Source organism: Camelus bactrianus, chromosome 8, assembly GCF_048773025.1.
Source record: "Camelus bactrianus isolate YW-2024 breed Bactrian camel chromosome 8, ASM4877302v1, whole genome shotgun sequence".
Taxonomy (NCBI): domain Eukaryota; kingdom Metazoa; phylum Chordata; class Mammalia; order Artiodactyla; family Camelidae; genus Camelus; species Camelus bactrianus.
This window is the reverse complement of record NC_133546.1, coordinates 164,395-183,969: the sequence shown is the minus strand read 5'-3', so window position 1 is coordinate 183,969 and position 19,575 is coordinate 164,395. Positions and strand designations below refer to the sequence as shown.

Genomic DNA, 19,575 nt, shown 5'->3' with positions numbered 1-19,575 from the left:
CTGACAGGTGGTAGGAAACAGCAGACAGGACAGTGGGGGAGGAGGGAGGAGGTGGGTGCCGGCAGAGACCCAGGGGTCGTCTTTGTAGGAGAGTGGAAAGGGGTGCAGAGAATGGATGGAGGAGGACCAGTCTGGACTTGGCCCACGTGTGTTCAGTGTTGCTGTGCAGGTGGGGGAGGAGCACTAGTTTAGTATTGACCGCGCAGAGACGGCTCTCCAGCAGCACAGCTTTCTGAAGAAGTTTGTAATCTTCAAAGGGCTTTCCTCACGTTGTCTCCTATAGGCATCACACAGTTCCATGCCCTTGTCTCCTCTCACATGAGGACAGAGGAGTGAAAAGATCAAGTGACATTGTCTGCAGTCCCACAACTATTACTTGGCAGACCCCGGCTTTAAACCCAAGCCTCTGATGCTTTACAAGACCACAGCCGTCTTCCCTGCTGGCCCAGAAGTTCGCTGGCACGTGGAGAGGCAGCACGCCGTGTCAGCAGTCTGGGAGCAGGAGAGTGAAGACCACCCTGCCCCCAGGACTCGCAGCCTCTGTAGCCGTCTGCTTGAAGGACAGGCCGTGGAAGGGTGCCCCAGGCAGGGGGCACTGGCAGAGTTGGGGAGGCAGGCAGGGAGGCTCTGGCAACAGGTGGGCAGGGTCTGCTCTTCAGCCAGCCCAGGACTTACTGAACTCACAAACTCATCAGTCACTTGCCACATTCATAGCACCACACAGGCCCTCTCTGCTCATTTCTGGGCACTTCCTGGCTGGGCGCTTGCTCATGACCTCTGCCTGCATTAGCCATACCCACCCGCCATCCCCACCTGGGCTGTTGTGCAGGTGGCCATCCCAGCTGTCTTGCCCAGGCTCCTGCAGGGGAAGTTCTGACAGGTTAGGTCCGACCACAGGGGTGGCACGTGTAGTTGGGAAGAGTTTAGGACTTAGTTTTCATGCTCATTAAGGAGCTATTGGCTGGCTTTAATTAAGCAGAGGTATGATGAGGTCAGGTGTTTGTATTTGAAATGTTGTGCGCACTGCAGAGAATGGGCTAATGGGGCTGTTGCAGAAACCCAGGTACAGACAGAGGAGCTGGGACCAGGAAAGTGGCGGCGGGACTAGAGCAGAAGCAGCAGACTCAAGCAGTGTTTCGGGAGTGATGCTGGTGCACAGCAAGCCTTGCTGTGGAGGTGAGCTCCCCTGTGCTTAGACCTGGGCCAGGGGGGCTGCCGTGAGCCGCACAGGAGGAGGAGGGCTTCCCAGGGACCACCTGATGGTTAGGGTTAGATGGGCCGGGTCTGCTGCTGGAGATGTGGGTGCCAAGAGGTAGAAGTCTCGGGAAGTCGTCTGCCGTCTGTGGAATGGGAGCCTCTCAAGCAGGAGAAATGATGCACTGAGGAGTGAGGGGCGGTTGGGGGGATGGGAGAACGAGGTGAGAAGCACCCCAACAAAAGCCCAAGAAGGCAGGTGCGAGACTGAAGAACCGAGCAGGGTGTCCAGTGCTGTGGAGGAACTGAGGCTGGACTGGGAGTGGGGCAGGAGGTGTGGGTGGCCTTGGAGAGCTGTTGTCGCCCAGGGGCCTGGAGGGGGTCAGGTGATAGGGGTTTCGGGAGCAGAGTCTGGGGATGAAAAGGCAGGAGCTGGGCTGGGGTTGCTCTTTCGGGGGTTTGGCAGGAAGAGGCCGGCTGGGAAGAGGCTGTCTGTGGGGAAAGGAGGGCGGGCTGTGCCGGCGGCCGTGTGCTGTCCCAGGGTCCCATTTGCTGAACTTCGTGGTATCTTTGAGAGCAACTTTGGAATTTCTTAAGTTCCCCTTAAACTTTTCCTTTTAAATTTTTCTCCTTGGAGCCTTCTGGCCCCGTTAGTAGGTCACCATAATGTATGTATTTTGACCACACATGGTCTCCTTAGAAATCCTTAGGGGCGGAGCAGCGCCCGCAGCCGTTGGTGTCTCCTCCAGAGTTACAGGCTAGGATGCGTTGAATGCTCACTTTAAAATGTTCAGATGAGGCGAATATGTTAAGATTTTTCCAAGTGTAGATTTCTGTATAATACTTGCAGTTAAGCACAGAGGTAAAATGTGCTGAGATGACGAGCTAATTAATGAATTAAAACTAATTTTGCAGGACTTTTCTGAAAACCCAGTGTACACCAAGAAAAGAATGTTACATATCAAATTCTCTACAGTTGTCAAAATTGGAGATTTCTTGGTACAATTAATATAATTTATTGTAACTTTATAGATAAATTTGTCAAAACACCAATTCTTTTGAAACAGAGAAGAATATGACATGTAAGAGGGAATAGGAAAATAAGTTAGAAGGTACTCTGCCCTGAGAGGGTCATGAAATACCTGACTGTATTGTTCCTGGCAGATTTTGCATCAAAAGGGGCATCGTGGAGAAATAGGGCACTTCTGGTGGTCTTTGCTGGGTTAGAGCTTCGAGTCAGAACTCTTAATGCTTACTGACCCCAAAGCTGCTGGTTTGTCTCTGTCCTGGTGTAAGTATTGGTGATGAGATAGACCCTCTGAGCAAACGCCTGTTGACCCTCAGTGTGCGCCAAGCCTCGTGTGTTAACTCATTCAGGCCTAGCAGTGTAGTGAGGCGGCACCTTAGGGGGAGAGAGGCGAAGGGACCAAGAACCGGGTGTGTGGTAACGAGTCGGCGTGGCTGGAGCGGCCTTGCTGTGGGGGAGTCACAGGACACTGGGGTTTTGATGCTCCAGGTTATCCTTGTAGTGCGTTTAAGTGCCTGTTGTGGTAGACTGATTTAAATTCTGAAGAGTAGTCCAGATGACTATTCCTGCAGTAGTAAGAATGTTCTTCACAGGAAAATAAAACCTGTAGCTCGGTGACTGTAGCCTTCTGATCTTAACTACTGATGGAATGAGAAGGTGGTTCAGTTTAAATCGTGCATCTGATGACCTGCTGCGTGCAGACAGGGTGCTGCATCCAGGGCAGAAAGAAATGAGTGCTCAGCGCGTGGATTTTGCTCAGTAAAAACTATTGAGGAAGTGAATGAATGTGATACAGTTTCTAATCCCAGGGGGTTTATGGTTTAATAGGAGAGGTGAGGCAGATAGCCAGTGCAAGGTATGTGTGAGTTGAGCCCCATCAACCAGGGAGGATGATAGGCTCTATGGAGAGGTTACCCTTCAGGTGAGCCCATGGGGCAGGGCTGTGAAGTGGCTGGTTGGAGAGGGATCCGTTTCCCAGAGCACAGGGAGGACTCTTGCGGACAGTGGAGGTTGGGTCCCTGAGAGTCTGTGAGGTGGAATCAGGTGGAATGATGTATGCGGGAAAGAGATGGAGGCCTTTGAGGGGGCCTTGGCTCTTAGGCTGAAGAATCTGTGGTAGCCCCTGGATGCTTTGAGGAGGGTAGTGACTGGACCTGTTTCCAGGAAGACAGGATATTGCTGGTGTGAGGTTGGGTTGGAGAGAGGAGAGGTGGGGTGAGGGCAGGGGTGCCGGGTGTGGCAGCGCTCCTGTCAGGTGGGCAGAGGACGAGGTGACAGCGGAAGTGAATATGACAGGTCTGGTGGGGGGGTGGAGATGGAGGAGGAATGAAAGGTTTTGAGCTAGCAGCCCAAGGAAAGGAAGCACACGTGTCAGCTCAACGTCACGAATTTGAGGGACAGTCACTCAGATTCTGATTTTCTCTTGAAGGTCCCTCTTTTGTTTTCAAGGAGAAACCAGTTGCGTTTAAATTTTGGGCAGGTCGCCAGAGCACATCACGTCCAGGCGGAGAGCTACCTGGTGTACAACGTCCTGAGCAGCGGGGAGGTGGAGTGCGGGAACAGCCTGGAGGACGCGCTGGACCGCACCCTGCCCGGCCAGGCCCAGGTATACCGGCCTGTGCGGCAGCGCGTCTACTCCCTCCTACTGGGGGGCAGCCAAGGTGAGTTGGTGTCTCAAAGCCGCGTCTTGGAGCTGAATTCCAAGAACCCGCTGGACACGAGTGCAGTTAAATGAGGAGTTGTTGATCAGAATTTATTAAAAGAAGAGTGCATTGTTTCTGTAAGATGTTATGTTTTTATGCCTTAAAAGGAGTTGTGCTTTTTAAAAACTTTGAAAACCCTTTCCTCCTGTAGGAGTGTAGAGTTTATTATTAGAAGACAATGGCTAGTTACTCTCAAAATGTGATTTTCATAAGATGCTTGTATAAAGTCTAGTGCATCATATTTTAAAATATAAGCAAAATTTTCCTTTGGAGCTTTTGTAATTTTTTAAGTTTATGTTTTTCATTTGTATTTCTGTTGCACAGTAGGAACATGAGTATAGGGAGAGGGCTGTCCGTGCAGACCAGTGAAATGAGAGGACCTTCAACACCAAGAATAAAATTGATCAGACCCTGTGACCCCTGTTAGGAACAGTCTGGGGAATAGGGAGTGTTGAAGAGCACTCTGTGTACAGGCTCATGATGCTTAATGCATTAGTTCCCTCTTTTGTGCGGCCTTGCTGACCTGAGACAGGCCTGCTGGAGCATCGTAGGAGTAGAGAGCACATGATAAGAAATGGGCTTAGCACGACACCACCGTCAGGACAAGGGACAGAAGCAGTGAAGTCCTGGTGAAAGGTGGTCTGTGGCCCATTTGCCTACGCTCCATTATTTCCAAGCCTACCAATATTACTATTCGTATTATTCTAGAAAGTAGACATTTCTGTAATCTGAAGGTGGTGATAGAACCATCAGATTGAAGTGTTTTGACCGTTGTTTTTCTTTGGGGCAGGGAGTGGCAGGCTCTCTGCACCCAGCTTTATTCGACACCCAGCACCCGCAGCATGTCCTGCCTCTCCCACGGGCTGTGGGCATCCAGACACGGTGTGGCCTGAGCAGGACACGAGAAAGATGTCTGCACTGATTGAGAAGCAGTCAGGAACCTGTATGATAAACTTTGAAACCAAACGGGATTGAAGTAACTTTTTCTGTTTTGTTTTCTCATGTGGCTCTCTGCCCATATTCTTTCTTGTCATGAATGATGATATAGAATAATATTGGCCTGGAGTTGTTTCTAGAGTATTTTCTTAAATGAGGTTAAAATTTATAAACTTCACTAACTTAACTTCCATACTTTGCTAATGCAGTTTATTGACAGCCATAGAGATGACTTTATTAGGTAACTGCAATAACAGGAGAATTACTCAGACTGAACTTCTCTCACAACTGATCGTCACTTTCCTTTCTTCTTAACTTTCTGGCTTTCTACGTGAAGTTTATGTTATCTGGTGTGAAAATTAAAAGCTACCGCAGGCTTACTGACGATGAGGATAATAAAGCACATTGTGTGCTTTTTGCTTAGCTTGGCCCCGTTCCACGTGCCCCTGGCAGTGAGGTGTGTGCAGTTGCTGGGCTCAGTGGTCCGTGCGCACCAGCCGTGAGTGCAGGGGGCTGCTCAGGCCTCCTGCTGACTGTCGGCCTGTTCGTGCCTCTTGAAAGGAGACTGTTGAAGTCTCTGGATGCTGTTGTGGACGTCTGTATTTATTCCTTCAGCTCTGTTAGTTTTTGCTTCAGGTATTTTTGAGGTTCTGTTGTCAGGTGCATGTACATTGAGACTTTCATGTTTCTTAATGAGTTGACTCCTTTAGCATTATGAGATTTCCTGTGTTAGAAAAATCTGGTCTTACTCCCTGTCGTTTTGTAGTTGTTTTGCCTAATACTGATAGACACACCCCAGTTTTCTGGTAATTGTGATGTGTCTTCTTTCTACCCTGTTACTTTTAAACTATTCCTTTATATTTAAAGTACACCCCTTTTAAGCAGCATAGCCAGTCTGTCAGCCTCTGTCTTTCAACTGGAGTACAAGGCCATCTATAGTTAATGTGCTTGTTGGCATGACTGGGTTAAAGTCTTCCATTTTGCTCTTTACTCTGCTCTTGCTTTTCCTTTATTTCATCCTTTTCTGACATCTTTTGGATTAATTGAGTAATTTTTAGTATTTTGTTTTTTATTGGATTATTGTTGGATGTGGATTATTAGATTTACCTGTTTCTGTTTGTTTGGCTTTTGCTTTTAGTGGTTGCTCTAGGGTTAGTAATACACATCTTTAACTTGTCACAGTTTGCTTTCAGATAGTTACGTGCACTGTGAAAGCCTTAGAACAGTGGACTTTTAGTCTCATCATTTTTGTTATTCTGTATATTTTTAAAACTTTTTATTTTGAAATAATTGTACACACACAGGAGTTGCAAAGATAGCACGTAGAGTTCCATGTACCTTTCACCCCCAAAGGTGACCTCTTACATGGTAGAGTGCAATATCAAAGCCCAGAGCTTGGCATTGGTCCAGTACTGTTAGCCAGACTACAGATACTCACTTTTCAGTGTTTCTTACACACATTCGTTTGTCTGTGTGGATAGTTCTCTGCAGTTCTGTGCCCTGTCAGGATACAGACTGGCCCCTCTCCACAGAGGAACTCCCTCAGCTGCCCCTTGGTATCCTTCCCTCTGTCCCTGTCCCCTGGTAACCACTGGTCTGTCCTCCAGCTCTACATTTTGATCATTTTGAGAATGTCACACAGATGGAAACCTAGTAGGTAACCTTTTGAGATTATGCATATGTTGAAAATCCCATAATACATGATCCTTATTTTTACTGTAAACCATGGATTGGCAGGCTTTGTGAAGGGCAGAGCTGTGAGGCCCCACCGTCTGCCCAGCCGCTGCGCTCTGCTGCCCTGGGGCCCCGCAGCCAGAGACGTCACGTCCAGAGGGGGTGACTGCGCCAGGGAAGCCTCACCTCGTTTTCCCATGTCATCAAATTCAAATTTTATGTTATCTTCCTGGGTCATAGAATATTCTTCTTTTGATAATTTTCCAATCATTTAAAATAATATGAAGAGCATTACTAGCCCTCAGATTTGGCCTGTGGGCTGTGATTTTCCAGCCCGTCCTCTGAACAGTCATTGTCTCTTGAAGGAGCCAGCGGGCAAGGAAAGGTATGCTTGTGCCCCGTCTCTGCTGCTCGTCTCGCTTTGGGCAGACCCACGTTCCCTTTAGTACCACCCTTCTTCCCATAAGGAACCTGCATTTACTTTTTTCGTGGTGCTCATTTTAATTTCCTGAGAATATCGTAATTTCAGAAGTACAATTTTGCCGGATACAGAATTTTAGATATTTTTGTTTGGCACTTTGAAGATGCACTATGTTGTCTCTGGCTTGTGTTTCTTGTGAGGTGAGGCTGTTCCTTCTGAGGGTTATTGCCTCAGGTCACGAGTGTGTGTCTCCTGCTGGCCTTGGGATTTCTTCTTAACCACTGGTTCTCAGCCACTGTCCAGGCTGAGCTCTGTGTTTATTCCACTTGCGACTCTTGAGCTCCTTGGGCCTGTGAGTGTATGTTCCCCACCGACTCTGAAGAAAGCTGAGCATCATTTCAGAAGCACTGTTTTCTGTCTCTTGCCTCCACCGTGGAGTCACACTTCACACTGTCCCTCAGGCATCAGGGCTCATTTTTAAGCCCCTTCTCTCTGGGCTTCATTCGGGCGTTCTTGTTGCTCTGTTTTCCGTTTCTGGAGCCTCCCTCTGTGGTTCTGATCTGCTACGAGCCCACCCAGTGAAACTCTCGTTCCAGATGCTGTGTTTTCAGCTTTCTTTTCCATCTTCCATGTCTTTCTTCCGTGTCTCCTCAGTGGTTGTTTGCCGGTCCTTGTCTGGTAACCCTGCACCACTGTCATTGCCGGGTCTGTGTTGGTCATTGACATTTCTCCTCATAATGGCTCCATGTGTCTCTGCTATTTTCACCCCAGTGTTTTTATTGTATTCTGGAAGATTTTGGATCTGTGAAGGGTCTTGACTTTGGTTCTTTCGGGTAGCTCATTTACCTGACCCTTCCAGGGCTCACCTGCAGCCTTGTCAGGTTGGGTCTGTGTGGACTTCCAGGAGGTGAAATGGCCCTGCTCTGAGGCTGGGCCTTTCCGGGCCATCGCCTGAGTGCAGCGTGTCATGAGGTCCTGCACACTGGCCGCTGGGGCCAAAGTTGAAGAGCCCAGTGCAGCTCCAGGCGTCGGTCCCTGGGGCTCCATAGGCCTTCCTTGCCTGACCTCACCGAGTTCTGCTGTGGACCTCAGAGGCGCCCCTGCGGATTTCTGGAGCCCTTTCTCCCCCACGCCCGCGCTCTGGTTCTGCCTGCACCCGGCTGTCACAACAGCCTGGTCCTCCCGGAGGCTGTCTCGCTCCCCAGGGCCCTCCCTCCCCTGGGCTGCCGTCCACACGGGCCTCGGGGTAATAATTGTCCACAGGAAAAGGCAGTGGCTTTCAGTCTGTCCAGATCCAGAGTGGCTAACGTGAGAGGAGCCGCCCTGTCTCGGCCTTCCCGCCCCATGTGTATTCTGGGTGCCGGCGGAGTTGAGTGCGAGTTCCATTCTTGTTCCCTTTTTGGTGGCCATTTCTCCCCCTGGGAAGTCTCATCCTTTGTGTTTATGCATTTCTCTCCCATCACGTTTCTGTTCTCCTTTCCTGGAACTGCTGCGAGATGGTGTTGGGCTCCCTGCTGATGTGCTGTTTCTTCATCTCCTTCCTGGTTTGTTTTTCCTGCATTATGGGAACATTTCACCGCTTCATCCTCAGCTCTTGTGGAGAAGTGTCCCTCCTTCCTTCCTCTCCATCGAGGGCTGGATAAGTCTACTGCCTCTCTCCTCTTCCCCTGGGAGCCCCTCCCCGACGGCTGGATTCCCGCGGGAGGCTGGGCTCTGCTGCTGAGCCCCTCCCTCCTGGCTCTTGCTGCCTCTGCAGGTAGGAGGCCCTCGAAGCTGGGTTTGCCCCTTACACCCAGGCATTCTCACTCACTTGCGTTGCTTTAGAAAGTATGTCCATGTTAAGTACAGAATTTACTTTTCTGGCTCAGGCCACTCTTCTGATCAATCCTAGTCATCCCTCATGCCCTTAAAACCAACTCCCCCAAGTTCCTGTCTTACTCCCTCGTCAGAAGTGGCTTCCTCCCTGAGGCACCGTGTGCTTTTCATTCTCAGGCCTATTGCAGTTTGTGCTTGCACCCTGTTTATGTGGGCATTGTCCGGTGCCCTCCTCCGCCGAGGCTGTAAGCTGAGCAGGAGGGACTGCCACACACAGCAGATTTCTTGGTGTGAATTAGGTGATCAATATATGTGTGTTGAGTGTGAGTTTAAAGCATTACCTTTGCAAGAGTATTTGTATTTAGCAAAGCATTCCTTAGGGAACGATTACTCTAATGGCTCAATTTCAGACATGGAGGGAGAGTGATGTCTCTCAGATCCCATTAGGTGAGCAGCTGTCTCCAAGCCCAGTCTGGCTGGCAGGTGGGAGCCCACTCGTTTGGAGTGAGATTTAGAATCAAAGGTGCCTTTTACTCTGTGGTCATGACTCTGAGCACCAGAGCTGTTTCTGTGGCACAGCTGCGGGCACTGGAGTTCTGAGCCAAAAGACACAGATTTGGGTAACTGATCTGTTGGATACTCCAGTTCATCTGAAACGCTGGGGGGTGCCTCTTGAGGGAGTGGTTGGTCAGCACCACTCCTGCGTGTATTTTGTATTGTAAATATGTGGTATTTAGATAGCTTGTCAGCATTGTGGCCAGAAGGGGAAGAAGCCCTGAAACGGCTTAGTCCTCAGCCATCCCTGGCTTCATACCCAGTTTTACCTCTGGTCTTAACTCTTGTCTCTGTGTCAGTCTCCATAAGGATAAGCTTAGCTGGAGTCACTATGAAGCCTTATACATTTCAGGAAGCAGAAGAAACTCAGAAAGATGCAAAAGGCAGACTCTTCTGTTCTCCCCCTTTTCATCTCACTAGGTAGCAGTCTTGGAGAAGAGCCCTAGGCAATGGCAGGTTTTAATACTTAGGGCTGTTTGGGCTAATTGTCCTCCTTTCCTGTCACCCCACCTCCAGTTGTCGCCCAGAGACATTCTAGGAGCCCCGTGGTTGCTGCAGGAGGCTGATGGTCTCGTGATGGGCAGTCGCCAGACTTCAGCTCATCCAAAGTCCTAGAGATTGACCTAAAAGGTGACTTTTTTTCTCAAATGTGTATACAAAAAGGAACGTTTGGGGAGTTTTTCTATTTTTTTTATGGACTAAGGTCACACATCATTATAGATTAAACCAGCAGTATGAAAAATACATTCCAGGCACATAAGGGCAAATATATATTTTTTAAAGCCTAGAGGATTGTTATCAAACTTGGAGATCCCAGTAATTGAGAGGGTAAAATCGACATTGGGCCTCCTCATTCTCTTTCCCCCTCCCATTGCTCACAGGCCCCCCAGATCATGTGAGAGGAGAGGGTACTTTTCTTTTGAGAGGTTGTGTATTGACATAATCAGTTTTTATGGGAGAGAGTTTGAAAATGTAGACAGTTCCACAGTTTTGCTTGCAGGGGAAAATGTCTTAGTTACATATAGAAGCTTTTATAATGCGGTGTAATGTGTCTGTCCTTTGGGAATAACAGAAGAATAATTTTGATTATGTTAGTTTTCTATTTTCCATATAAAATGTTATATATAGCATGAAGTAGAGAGTAAAAAAAAAAAAAAAAAACTAGTGAGGAACTTTTACTCGAGTTTTTACTTTGCTCTTTTGAACTACCAGCTCAGCAAATTGAAAATTCAGACGAGAAAATCAACCTTTTCTTTTAGGAACTTCTAAACTCAATTTCCTCTTCTCTGTTTCTTGATATGTAGGCATCTAAGACTATTTTATTATAATTTAGACAGACCAAATTATGGCAGATGTTTTCTGCTGTTGTTTCAAAGTGCATACCAGATTAAACCTCTGAGATGACGTGGCCCCCCAGAGAGTGGGCTGAATGCGCACTCACCTTTTTTCTAAGATTTCAGGCAGCACTTTGCACCTGGCTCTGGGACTTGGAGGGTGTGGGGGGGGCTCTGACTGTGTCTGTAGTAGGACAGTCGGTATTAACAGTGGAGGTGTTTCTGGCTGGATGTTTCGGTTTGGACAGGACTCACCCAGACTGCAGACTTACGCTTTGCAGTGCTGGCAGCCCTCCAGCTGCACTGCACTGCCCTGTTACCCTCTTGTGGCAGAAGAAGGAAGGGCCTGTTGAGGATCCCCATCACCTAGCAGCTCACTGGGCAAGGGCAGGATGCAGAAGAACCTGCAGACGCAGGTGCACACCCCTGGACCTGCCGTCCACCTCAGGGAAGTGTTCACTTTTGTCTTTCATTTCCTGTACCCTTCTCCACAATTCCAGATAAAAGTTTGTTTAGGGGACGAAAATTTAGATCAGTAGTTCTGATTTAACTTTTATCCTCTAGCCAGTTAATAGTATGTGAAAATTAATAGTTTCACGTTCACAGTTCCTTAAGTAAATAGCTGGAAGCACTGTGCCTTTAGCAACATAGCTCACTCTTGTTCTGAGACCTAGTGTGTGGTCAGCTAAACTAATCACACGGAAGTCAATCACTTTAAAAGCAAAAGTTTTCCTTCTTTCGTTGTTAAGAAATACTTAGTAACTGATACGCACTTACCCTCACTGGTTTACATCATGGAGCAAAGAGGGGATGGGCTGTTGGTCTGGGCTCGGCCTCTGCTGAGCCTGACGCAGAAGCAGGTCCACTGACCCTGCCAAACTGGCCTCAATGAGCAGCTCTTTCCTCCTGGGGTGTAGCTGGACTACTGATACTGCACGGCCTTTCTCCTGGAATGTTGTCCGAAAAATGACTCCTTTGGGTCCTAACAAGAAAGGACACAATCAGAGACCTGTCTGGTGCTTTTAATAAAGGATGCCAGTGCCATCACGAACCTATCTTCACTTTCTTTGTGTGTTATTTAGGGTTAAAACTCTGAGATGTCAACTTGAACCTCTGTGTTGTGAACAGTTTTAGATGAAAGATGGTCACTTCCATGCAGTACGAAATGCAGTTTTGTAAATGTTTTAGTGATTTCCCAAGGATCAGTTGGCAGACTATGTTATGACAGAGGTTGAGTGTGAGTTACTAAAACCTAGTATGGTTTGTCTCTTGGTGTGAGAGATTGCACCCCTTTCTGAAGTAGCGGTTTAGGATAGCATTTGCTCCATGGGCTATTTTTTGATGTAATGGAAACCTAGGCCAAGAGGATTGCATTAGAAAGTGGGTTGTTCTGTTTTTAAGAACTGTAAGAATTCTTCTCAGATTTTCTTTGTTTTTTTAAACTTTTTTTGGATGTGTGAAATTTAGGCTAAGTTGAATTTGCTCATTAAACTTGTGGTTAATGAGTGTTGCCCTGGGCTCTGTGTTGGGTGAGAAGAACACAATCCTTGCTGTCAGGAGGTGGCAGTGGGAGGGCTGAGGGGAGACACGGCTTTGCAGTACTCTAGCCAGAGGACTGCAGTGGGGAAGTGTAGCATGCTGGGGCACTGGGGAGAACCTGATGCCTGAGCTGGGAGTGAGGAAAGGAGGGGTTCACCAAGTGCCTGTCAAGGGAAGTGGGCCTCGGGGAGAGGGGGAATTGGTGGAGAAGGGAGTGTAGACAGCTGGACAGGGAAGAGGGATGTGAGGACCCAGAGGGGCTTCAACAGAGTGGAGCCCGGCGTGTGAACTGGAGCCCAGGAAACGGATCAGATGTGCACTCTGGAGACTCTGGGGGACTGTGCTGTGGGTCACAGTGATGATCAGTGTGGGAGACTGTGCAGTGGGTGGGAACAAAGGCAGGTGCAGGGGCAAGCAGGGGGCGCTGAGGTCCACACTTTGTTCTGGTCCCTGGGCAGTTTTGGGGAACCTTGATTAGAAAGAGCGACCTGGTCAGATTTTCATTAAAAAAATAAAACCCCCAAAGGCCTCCATTTCCATGGAGAGTGGCTTGGATGGTGTGAGACTGAAGTTGAGGAGAGGTCAGGAACCTGATCTGACCCAGGCAGTGCCGGTGCGGAGAGGGGACCAGCAGCGAAGGTAGTGAGGGCCAGGGGAAGACCGGATCTAAAGGCTGGAGGGGCCTGTGCTGGCAGCTCCATGAGGCTCAGTGAGAGCGTTGGGTGGGCGAGGCTTCCGTCACCTCTGCTTTGCTGAGTAATAATCCAGCAGCATACAGAAAAGCCTTTGTTCTAGATTATTTCCACCAGTTTTCTGAATTACCTGACATAACAGTGATCTTGGTAGTTGCATAAAGTAGTGAATTCTCCCCAGTTCTCCCTCAGTGTTTTCTGGAATAGTGTGGGATGGGAGGGGGCAAGGGGATGGCGGGACACTGCAGGAGCCATGTAGGTGGTGACCTCTCTGCTCCTGCTTGTTACTCACAGGTTACCCTGCCATTCCCCACCTGAGGTCGTTGTTTCCGTTGGGATGAATGGATGACCCTTAGATCAGAGGGTAGGGGGCCACTGCTGGATGCCCAAGGCCCCTCAGTGACCATGGGTGTGAGAACTCACTGTGCCTACCAGCATGGAGTTGGGCCTGGCTGACGTGGGCCTGTTGCATTGTTAGCCTGGTGATGAATGAATTAGTACCCATGTCACTGATGCAGCTGTCTTTACTCAGGTGATGCCAGCACCTGTCCCACTGTCAAGGAGTGGTTTGTGTACTCTGGGAACCCACTGAGGCACCCGGACCTCGTCAGACCTCTGCAGATGAACATTCCAGGTACAGACAGCTTTGATGTAAATAAATTACTAATTTGCTCACCATATGGTACAAGTCCAGTAACTGATGACGATGAGAAGCATGCTTTTCCGGAACCGACAGATACTAACTTTCATTTCAACCCTGGGCCCAAGAGCAAGGTATTTAATACTGTTCTAAAACAGTGGAGGAAAAGACATTGCACAGACGTACCCGGCCAGTCCGCTGCGCTGCCCTGGCCCACTCCCGGGCTCTGCTCGCTGCTGGAGGTCCAGGCTGGGGCCGGGAGGCGGGGGGCGTGGTCAGGCCCCAGGACCAACGCCTGGTGTCAGTCAACGCCTGTGACTTAACAGGGCTGGGGTCTAGGTACTCTGCTTGAGTCAGTTCTCATTGTCCCCACCACTGGAAGTGGGTTTTAGTGGACTGGGCAGGGGAGGTAGAGGAAGGCCATTTTAACTGAACAAATAAGCTTTTTCACAGGAGGTATCCTAAAACACAAATTGGGAAGGAAAGAAAAACAAAGTTCTCCTAAAAGCTAGCCGAAGTAAATCCTTTCCTCCCATGAGTTCCTGGTGTCTGAAAAGGGTCAGGAATATTTGACCGTGGGGGTAGCATTCTGCGTACAGACAGCTGAAGAGGAGGAGGCTGGATTAGGGTTTATTTCAGAGAACAGACACTTTTCTAAAACGTTTATGCTCTGTTTTTGTGTGCGTTAAATTCTGTCCTGTCACTGTTGTCTCCATCACTCAAGCCTGTGATTTACCAAATAAGGATTTGAGCACTGCAAACACTTTCCTTATGTAAGTGGAATTCTGTAGGGAGAAAAGCTGAGGGGATATTTCCTTATTCTTTCAGTTGGTGAGTGCTGTACTCAAACCTAAAAAAGGTGCTTTTCACAAAAACAAATTAAGATGAATTGACATTTGGCTTTATAGGGAGAAGGACTTGTAAAGGGTAGCCAAAATCACTTTCCTGAAACGTTTTGTTGTAAGTTTAATTTTCGTCTTGTAGGGTCTTGACAGAAATCACCTGGAAAAGGATTATGGTGGCTCTCTTCCTGGTTTGAATTATTGAGAATGTCTGGCTGTCCATCATCATGTTGTGAGGGAGTTTCAAGGCCCCTCTGTGATATTTCAGTAACCTCTGGAAGCTACTTTGCTGTCAGAGAGACTACTTCTGGGGCTTGCGAGCACTTTCTCTGGGGCCCTTCTGCGCTGCAGGTCTGTGCACACGGCGTGCCCGGATTGCACGTCAGGGCTCTGCTTCCAGAAGGAACTTGGGGAGCTCGACCCTCCACAGAGGGGGCACACCATCCCATCACTAGGAAACTGAGAATGTGATTTTGAACTTTTGTTGCAGATGATTCACATGAATGGCTCTGTTTATGCTTACGTTAATAATGATGCAGAATAGCGAGATCTTAGTATTTAAATGCTTTTCTGTATCCGTGGGGAAAAGTACCAAATGGTTTTTAGACTAAAATGGAAGAGGGACCATCCGAGTTCCTGTCACTGTCCCTGGCGTTGCCCTGACGAGGCAGGGTTAAAAACAGTGGGGCCCTGCTGCTGGGCCCTTGCCTTGCCCAGCGCCGGGATACCCTGAGACTCACAGGCCCCTCAGGCAGAGGTGCAGGGTGTCCCCGCTGCCGGGTGACAGCTGTCCTGTCCAAGCGAGACCAGCGGCAGTGCCGTCACTAGAGCTGAGGGTCACCCTAGGGGGCCCTGTCGGATCTTTCTTGTTCTCCTGAGGTGGTTTAATTACGCTGACCTCATGAATGTTAACGTTTTCAGGGAGTCCCAATGTAGTGGCCAGAGTGGCCTTTTCTTAAAAAAAGAAAGATTTTTCCCTCCTAACAGCACATATTATTTAATACTTGCTTTCTTAAATGGTAGGGAAAAAATCACAGATGTTATTCACCAAAGTAGAAAGGAGATAGAATGGGAGCCGAAAAATTATACAGATTACCTAAAAATCAGGAAGTGGAAAGAATTAAAATTGGCCAGCCAGGGAGCAGAAAAATAAATTTCATTACTGGAGTATTTTACTCAGGAAACTCATGTGTTCCATCTGCGTCCCCGTCTTTGTCTGTGTGTGTAGGGTGTCATACACACAGTCAGTTACACACATGCCTACGTAAGACACATTCATATCCGTACACACATTGGTGTATTATTATCAGTATTACGTTTACAATGTTATGGATGTTACATTTTGCTTACGATATATCACGACGTTCCTGGTAACACAAGAGAGTTGTGCCTTGAGATTAGGTTTCCTTTCCCCACACCTAACGCTTGAGGGATCCCTGGGTTGTCCTTGTGTGTGTCTATTCAGCCTCTGTACCTGCAGCCCAGTCTCGTTCTCCTTCCTCATGGACGTTCCGCACTTTGTGGTGTGAGTCTTGGACCATACATACAGCAGGCATGCATTTGAAGTAGCTTTTTTCTTCAGAACTGGAGATTTTTCTTTAGACAAAGTGTGGATGACTTTTTCTCTTCACAGGGCCATTTTTAGTCATTATAAGCATATCCTTATTTTGGAAACCTAGGAAAGCTAACTGCACACATCCAATTGGTAATCTGTCCATCTAGCATGATTTTTAAAGGGTTGTTGAAGAATCAGTAAGTAAACTTGGCATTTCTTGGCTGTATGAGGTTGCTTGATGTACCCGATCTTGCAGGGCCTCTTAGAAGACTGTTTCACAGAGTGAAATGAGGTGGAGAGGTGCGTTTTATGACAAGGGGGTGCTGTACTTGGCTCAGTCCATCGTCTGCTGAACAGCTGCAGGGAAGATTTCTTGTTGCAGCTCCTCTTACGTGTTCTGTTGAAGGTTTCATCTTGAAGTTTCCTTGGGTGGTAAACAGAAGCCACCAGCCGCGCTGCAGCCAAGAGAATGAGTACTTGGCAGGGAGCGCCCGCTTGATGTCGGGGATCGAGATGAATGGATTTAAAACCTCAGTTGTGTTTTTCTTTCATTTGTAAAAATAATTTGAAGCTTTATGACTGCTTTTTATAGCCAAGTTCACTGTATTTTGAATGCATTAAGTAGAAACAGTATAACATTGTCATTTTGGGAGCATGAATTAGCTCATCATGTAAGTGTAGAGTTTAATATATTGAGATGTTAATGAATTCTACTCCATTTACAGCTGAATGAATTTTTTGCTTCCTGTAAATAGGCTATTGAAGTTTATCCAACTAGAGTAAAGATTCAGTTTGCATGTGAGTAGTCAGGGTTTTTGATTTTGTTTTCTTTTTGTGAGGAATGCTCTGTAAAACAGAGAGTGCTAAGTAAATGTTCATTTAAATAGAACTTGTGAGTTAAAACCTTCACAAGTAAATTTGAGACATGATATATACAAGTTAATTTCCACAAGTGTCACTTCTCATGTCCTGAGAGTGGACACAAGCCAGATAGTATTATGGTGATTTTTTTAAATCTTTGTTTGTTTGTTTTTTGGGAGGAAATAATTGGGTTTATTTATTTAATTATTTAATTTTTTTTTAATGGAGACACCGGGGATGGAACCCAGGACTTTGTGCAGGCTAAGCACATGTTTTACCCCTCAGATTTATGGCTTTCTGACCCTAGGAATATGCAAGAAGAGTAACCCTAAGATAACTCTAAATACAGCTATTGCATGACCCATTTTCATATAAAAAGCACGTGGAAATGTTGTGGCTCAGAGTGTTGACGTGTCCTTATTCGTTGCTGTCTGTTCATAGCTGCGAACGCACACAGGGACCATCGCTTTGTTACTGACGAGATGTCCAGCAGCCTCCACCGTGGGATCGGATCCTCCCAGGCATCTCAGACAGTCTTCAGGGTTATCATTCGCAGAAAGGACCTCCTTCTCTGCCCTCTGCTCAGCCCTCCAGGAAAGCTCTGAGGCTTTCCTGTCCGTTGATACAAAAACCTTTGCCAAGTGACAGGTTTTTGAGGCTGATGTGTCTTAGATGCAGTGTAGTTTGTGACCTGAAGACCAGATCGCTGTTTTAGATCTCTGGGTGGTTCTCTGGAACATCTCAGCTGCTGTGGAGCTCTGGGTGGAGTGTAAGCAAGTGTGTGTGTGAGAGCCAGTGAGTTTGTGTGTGAGTATGAGAGTGTGTGTATGTGTGAGTGAGTGTGTGTGTGTGTGTATGTATGTGTGGCGGAGAGAGGGGAGCTCTCTTCCATACCAGGTAGTTTTAGCTGCTCTCGGCTGATCCTCCTTCCAATTCTAGTCAAAAAATGTTTCTTTTAGACTGAATTTGCTAATGATTTCCTTTGTGTTTGGTGAGCTCAGCCCTGTCAGATCACCACACCAGAGTTGAAAACTACTTTGCCTAGAGTGACTTTACCAGCAGAAGAGAACTAATCTAAATGGTCCTTCAAAGAAATTCACACCTGGGTCCCTGCTTAAAATGGTGCCTGGAGATCTTGCCACTGGGAAGTTAGTCTCTGTGTGGCCAGGAAGAGCTGATGTTTTACTGCACTTAGGAAGAGAAACAGCTGTACAGTCAAGGCCTCGACGTAGAATCATCGGGGTGGTCTCCTTGTGTCCTAGCAACCTACTGATTGTGGCATAAAATGATGATACCTTCAGAATGTGTCATCTTCTGTCAGAGACCCTCGAGTTCTGGAGAGAGCTGTGGGACTGTCCTGTCTCCTACGTTAATACACAAATGGACATTAAGTACACCTTTCTTGACTAAATAAATTGATTGAATTTAGGATTAAAAAGACATGATTGTGGTGGTTTTCTGTAATCCGTTACACAGTTAGACTTTCTCAAGAACCAGTTCCTTTTTTACTGTTGTTATTTTTTGTCAATGTAAGTGATTTCTTAAGCTGTTTTGTTGAAGACTGTTGAGTGATGTTCCAACTCTGCCTGCATTGGAGTCACCTGGAGGGAACGTAAAACACAGTTTGCTCCCCTACCCACAGTTCATGATCCAGTGGGTCTGGGGAGGGGACCCAGAACTTTCATCTCAGACAAGTTCCCAGGTAACACTAGGCTGTTGGTCTGGTAAAAGATAGAGGGGAAAGAAAACTAAAAGCTGTGAGTCCACAAGCTGTTTACCAGCCCTTTTCATGGCTTTGCCGCAGCCTTGGCCTGCCGGGGCCTGGACCCCTCCCGCCGTGTGCAGGCCCTACAGGGACCACACCTGAAAATGCAGTCCACCCTTGGACAACATGGGTTTGAAATGCTTCGGTCCACTTATACATGGATTTTTTCATTAAAATATCTTTCCTTTTTGCTAGTTGAAGTCTTTTCAGGAACCCCCCTGTAAACCGTAGCCTGGGAGACAGCCACTCAGTATCTCTGAGGAAACTGCTCCAGGGTGGGAGGAGCCAGTTTATGTATGATTGTCTCCCCAGGATTCCGTGGAGTAGAGCATACAGCCTGGTAAAGGTCACTGCCAGTCACAGAGAACAGATGTGTTGAGTTAAGGATCTGAGTGCTTTTCTTTGTGTGGAAAGATACAAGAATCTGGGTTCATTGAAATCCTTCCTGAGACAGACATCTAACCATCCCAGGGACCTGCCTGTCCAGAGTGCAGAGAGTTTCCTCCTGGGTTCATTGACTGCAGTGGCTCTCGGCTTAACCCCGGTAGTGCTGAGTGCTGAGCATAAGTGGGAGAGGGGTTAGTGCTGGGTCAGAGCCCACAGTGTGGGGTCAGAAGGACGAGGGTTTGAGTCCTGTTTTGTCCAGCTGTGCTAGCTCCCTGCCCTTGGGGGCATCACTTTTCAGTTCCTTTGGTTTTGAGGCAGAAATAGCAATGCCTGGGCTTTGAACTGCCTTGGGGGTCGGCACCCCAACCCCTGCATTGTTCAAGGGTCAGCTGTAGTATCATTCTCCGTTGTGGTAAAGAAGCCGTGCATCTGGGGTCTCCCTCCTCCTCCGCCTGTCACTCTCTGGGCCTCTCTGTCCCTATTTGTCCCCTCTTGCTCTGTGACTTCTCCTCTGTCCCATCCGATGCTCCCCCAGACTGCTCCCCACTGCAGCCTGCATCATCCTTCAGAGCACAGACTGGCCGTAGTATCTCTTGGGTCAACCACAGGTCTCTCCCCATCTCCACCAGGGTGGA

General features: G+C 47.9%; 1 protein-coding gene across 16 annotated transcripts in view; it reads left to right on the top strand.

The window, feature by feature from the left end:
- Window positions 1-19,575, top strand: part of FAM120B (family with sequence similarity 120 member B) — a 73,246-nt gene that overhangs the window by 11,156 nt on the left and 42,515 nt on the right. For 13 of the 16 annotated variants that reach the window (XR_012508415.1, XR_012508416.1, XR_012508414.1 and 10 more), the window contains 2 exons: window positions 3,702-3,882; window positions 13,423-13,524. Coding sequence is in view for 8 of the 16 variants with exons in the window: in XM_074367923.1 (XP_074224024.1) it covers window positions 3,702-3,882; window positions 13,423-13,524 (283 nt within the window). In the remaining 8 variants the exon portion in view is untranslated. Of the gene's footprint in view, window positions 1-3,701; window positions 3,883-9,842; window positions 9,956-13,422; window positions 13,525-19,575 lie in introns of those variants that run through there. The other 3 variants (XM_074367929.1, XM_074367926.1, XM_074367930.1) reach the window with 3 other exon arrangements.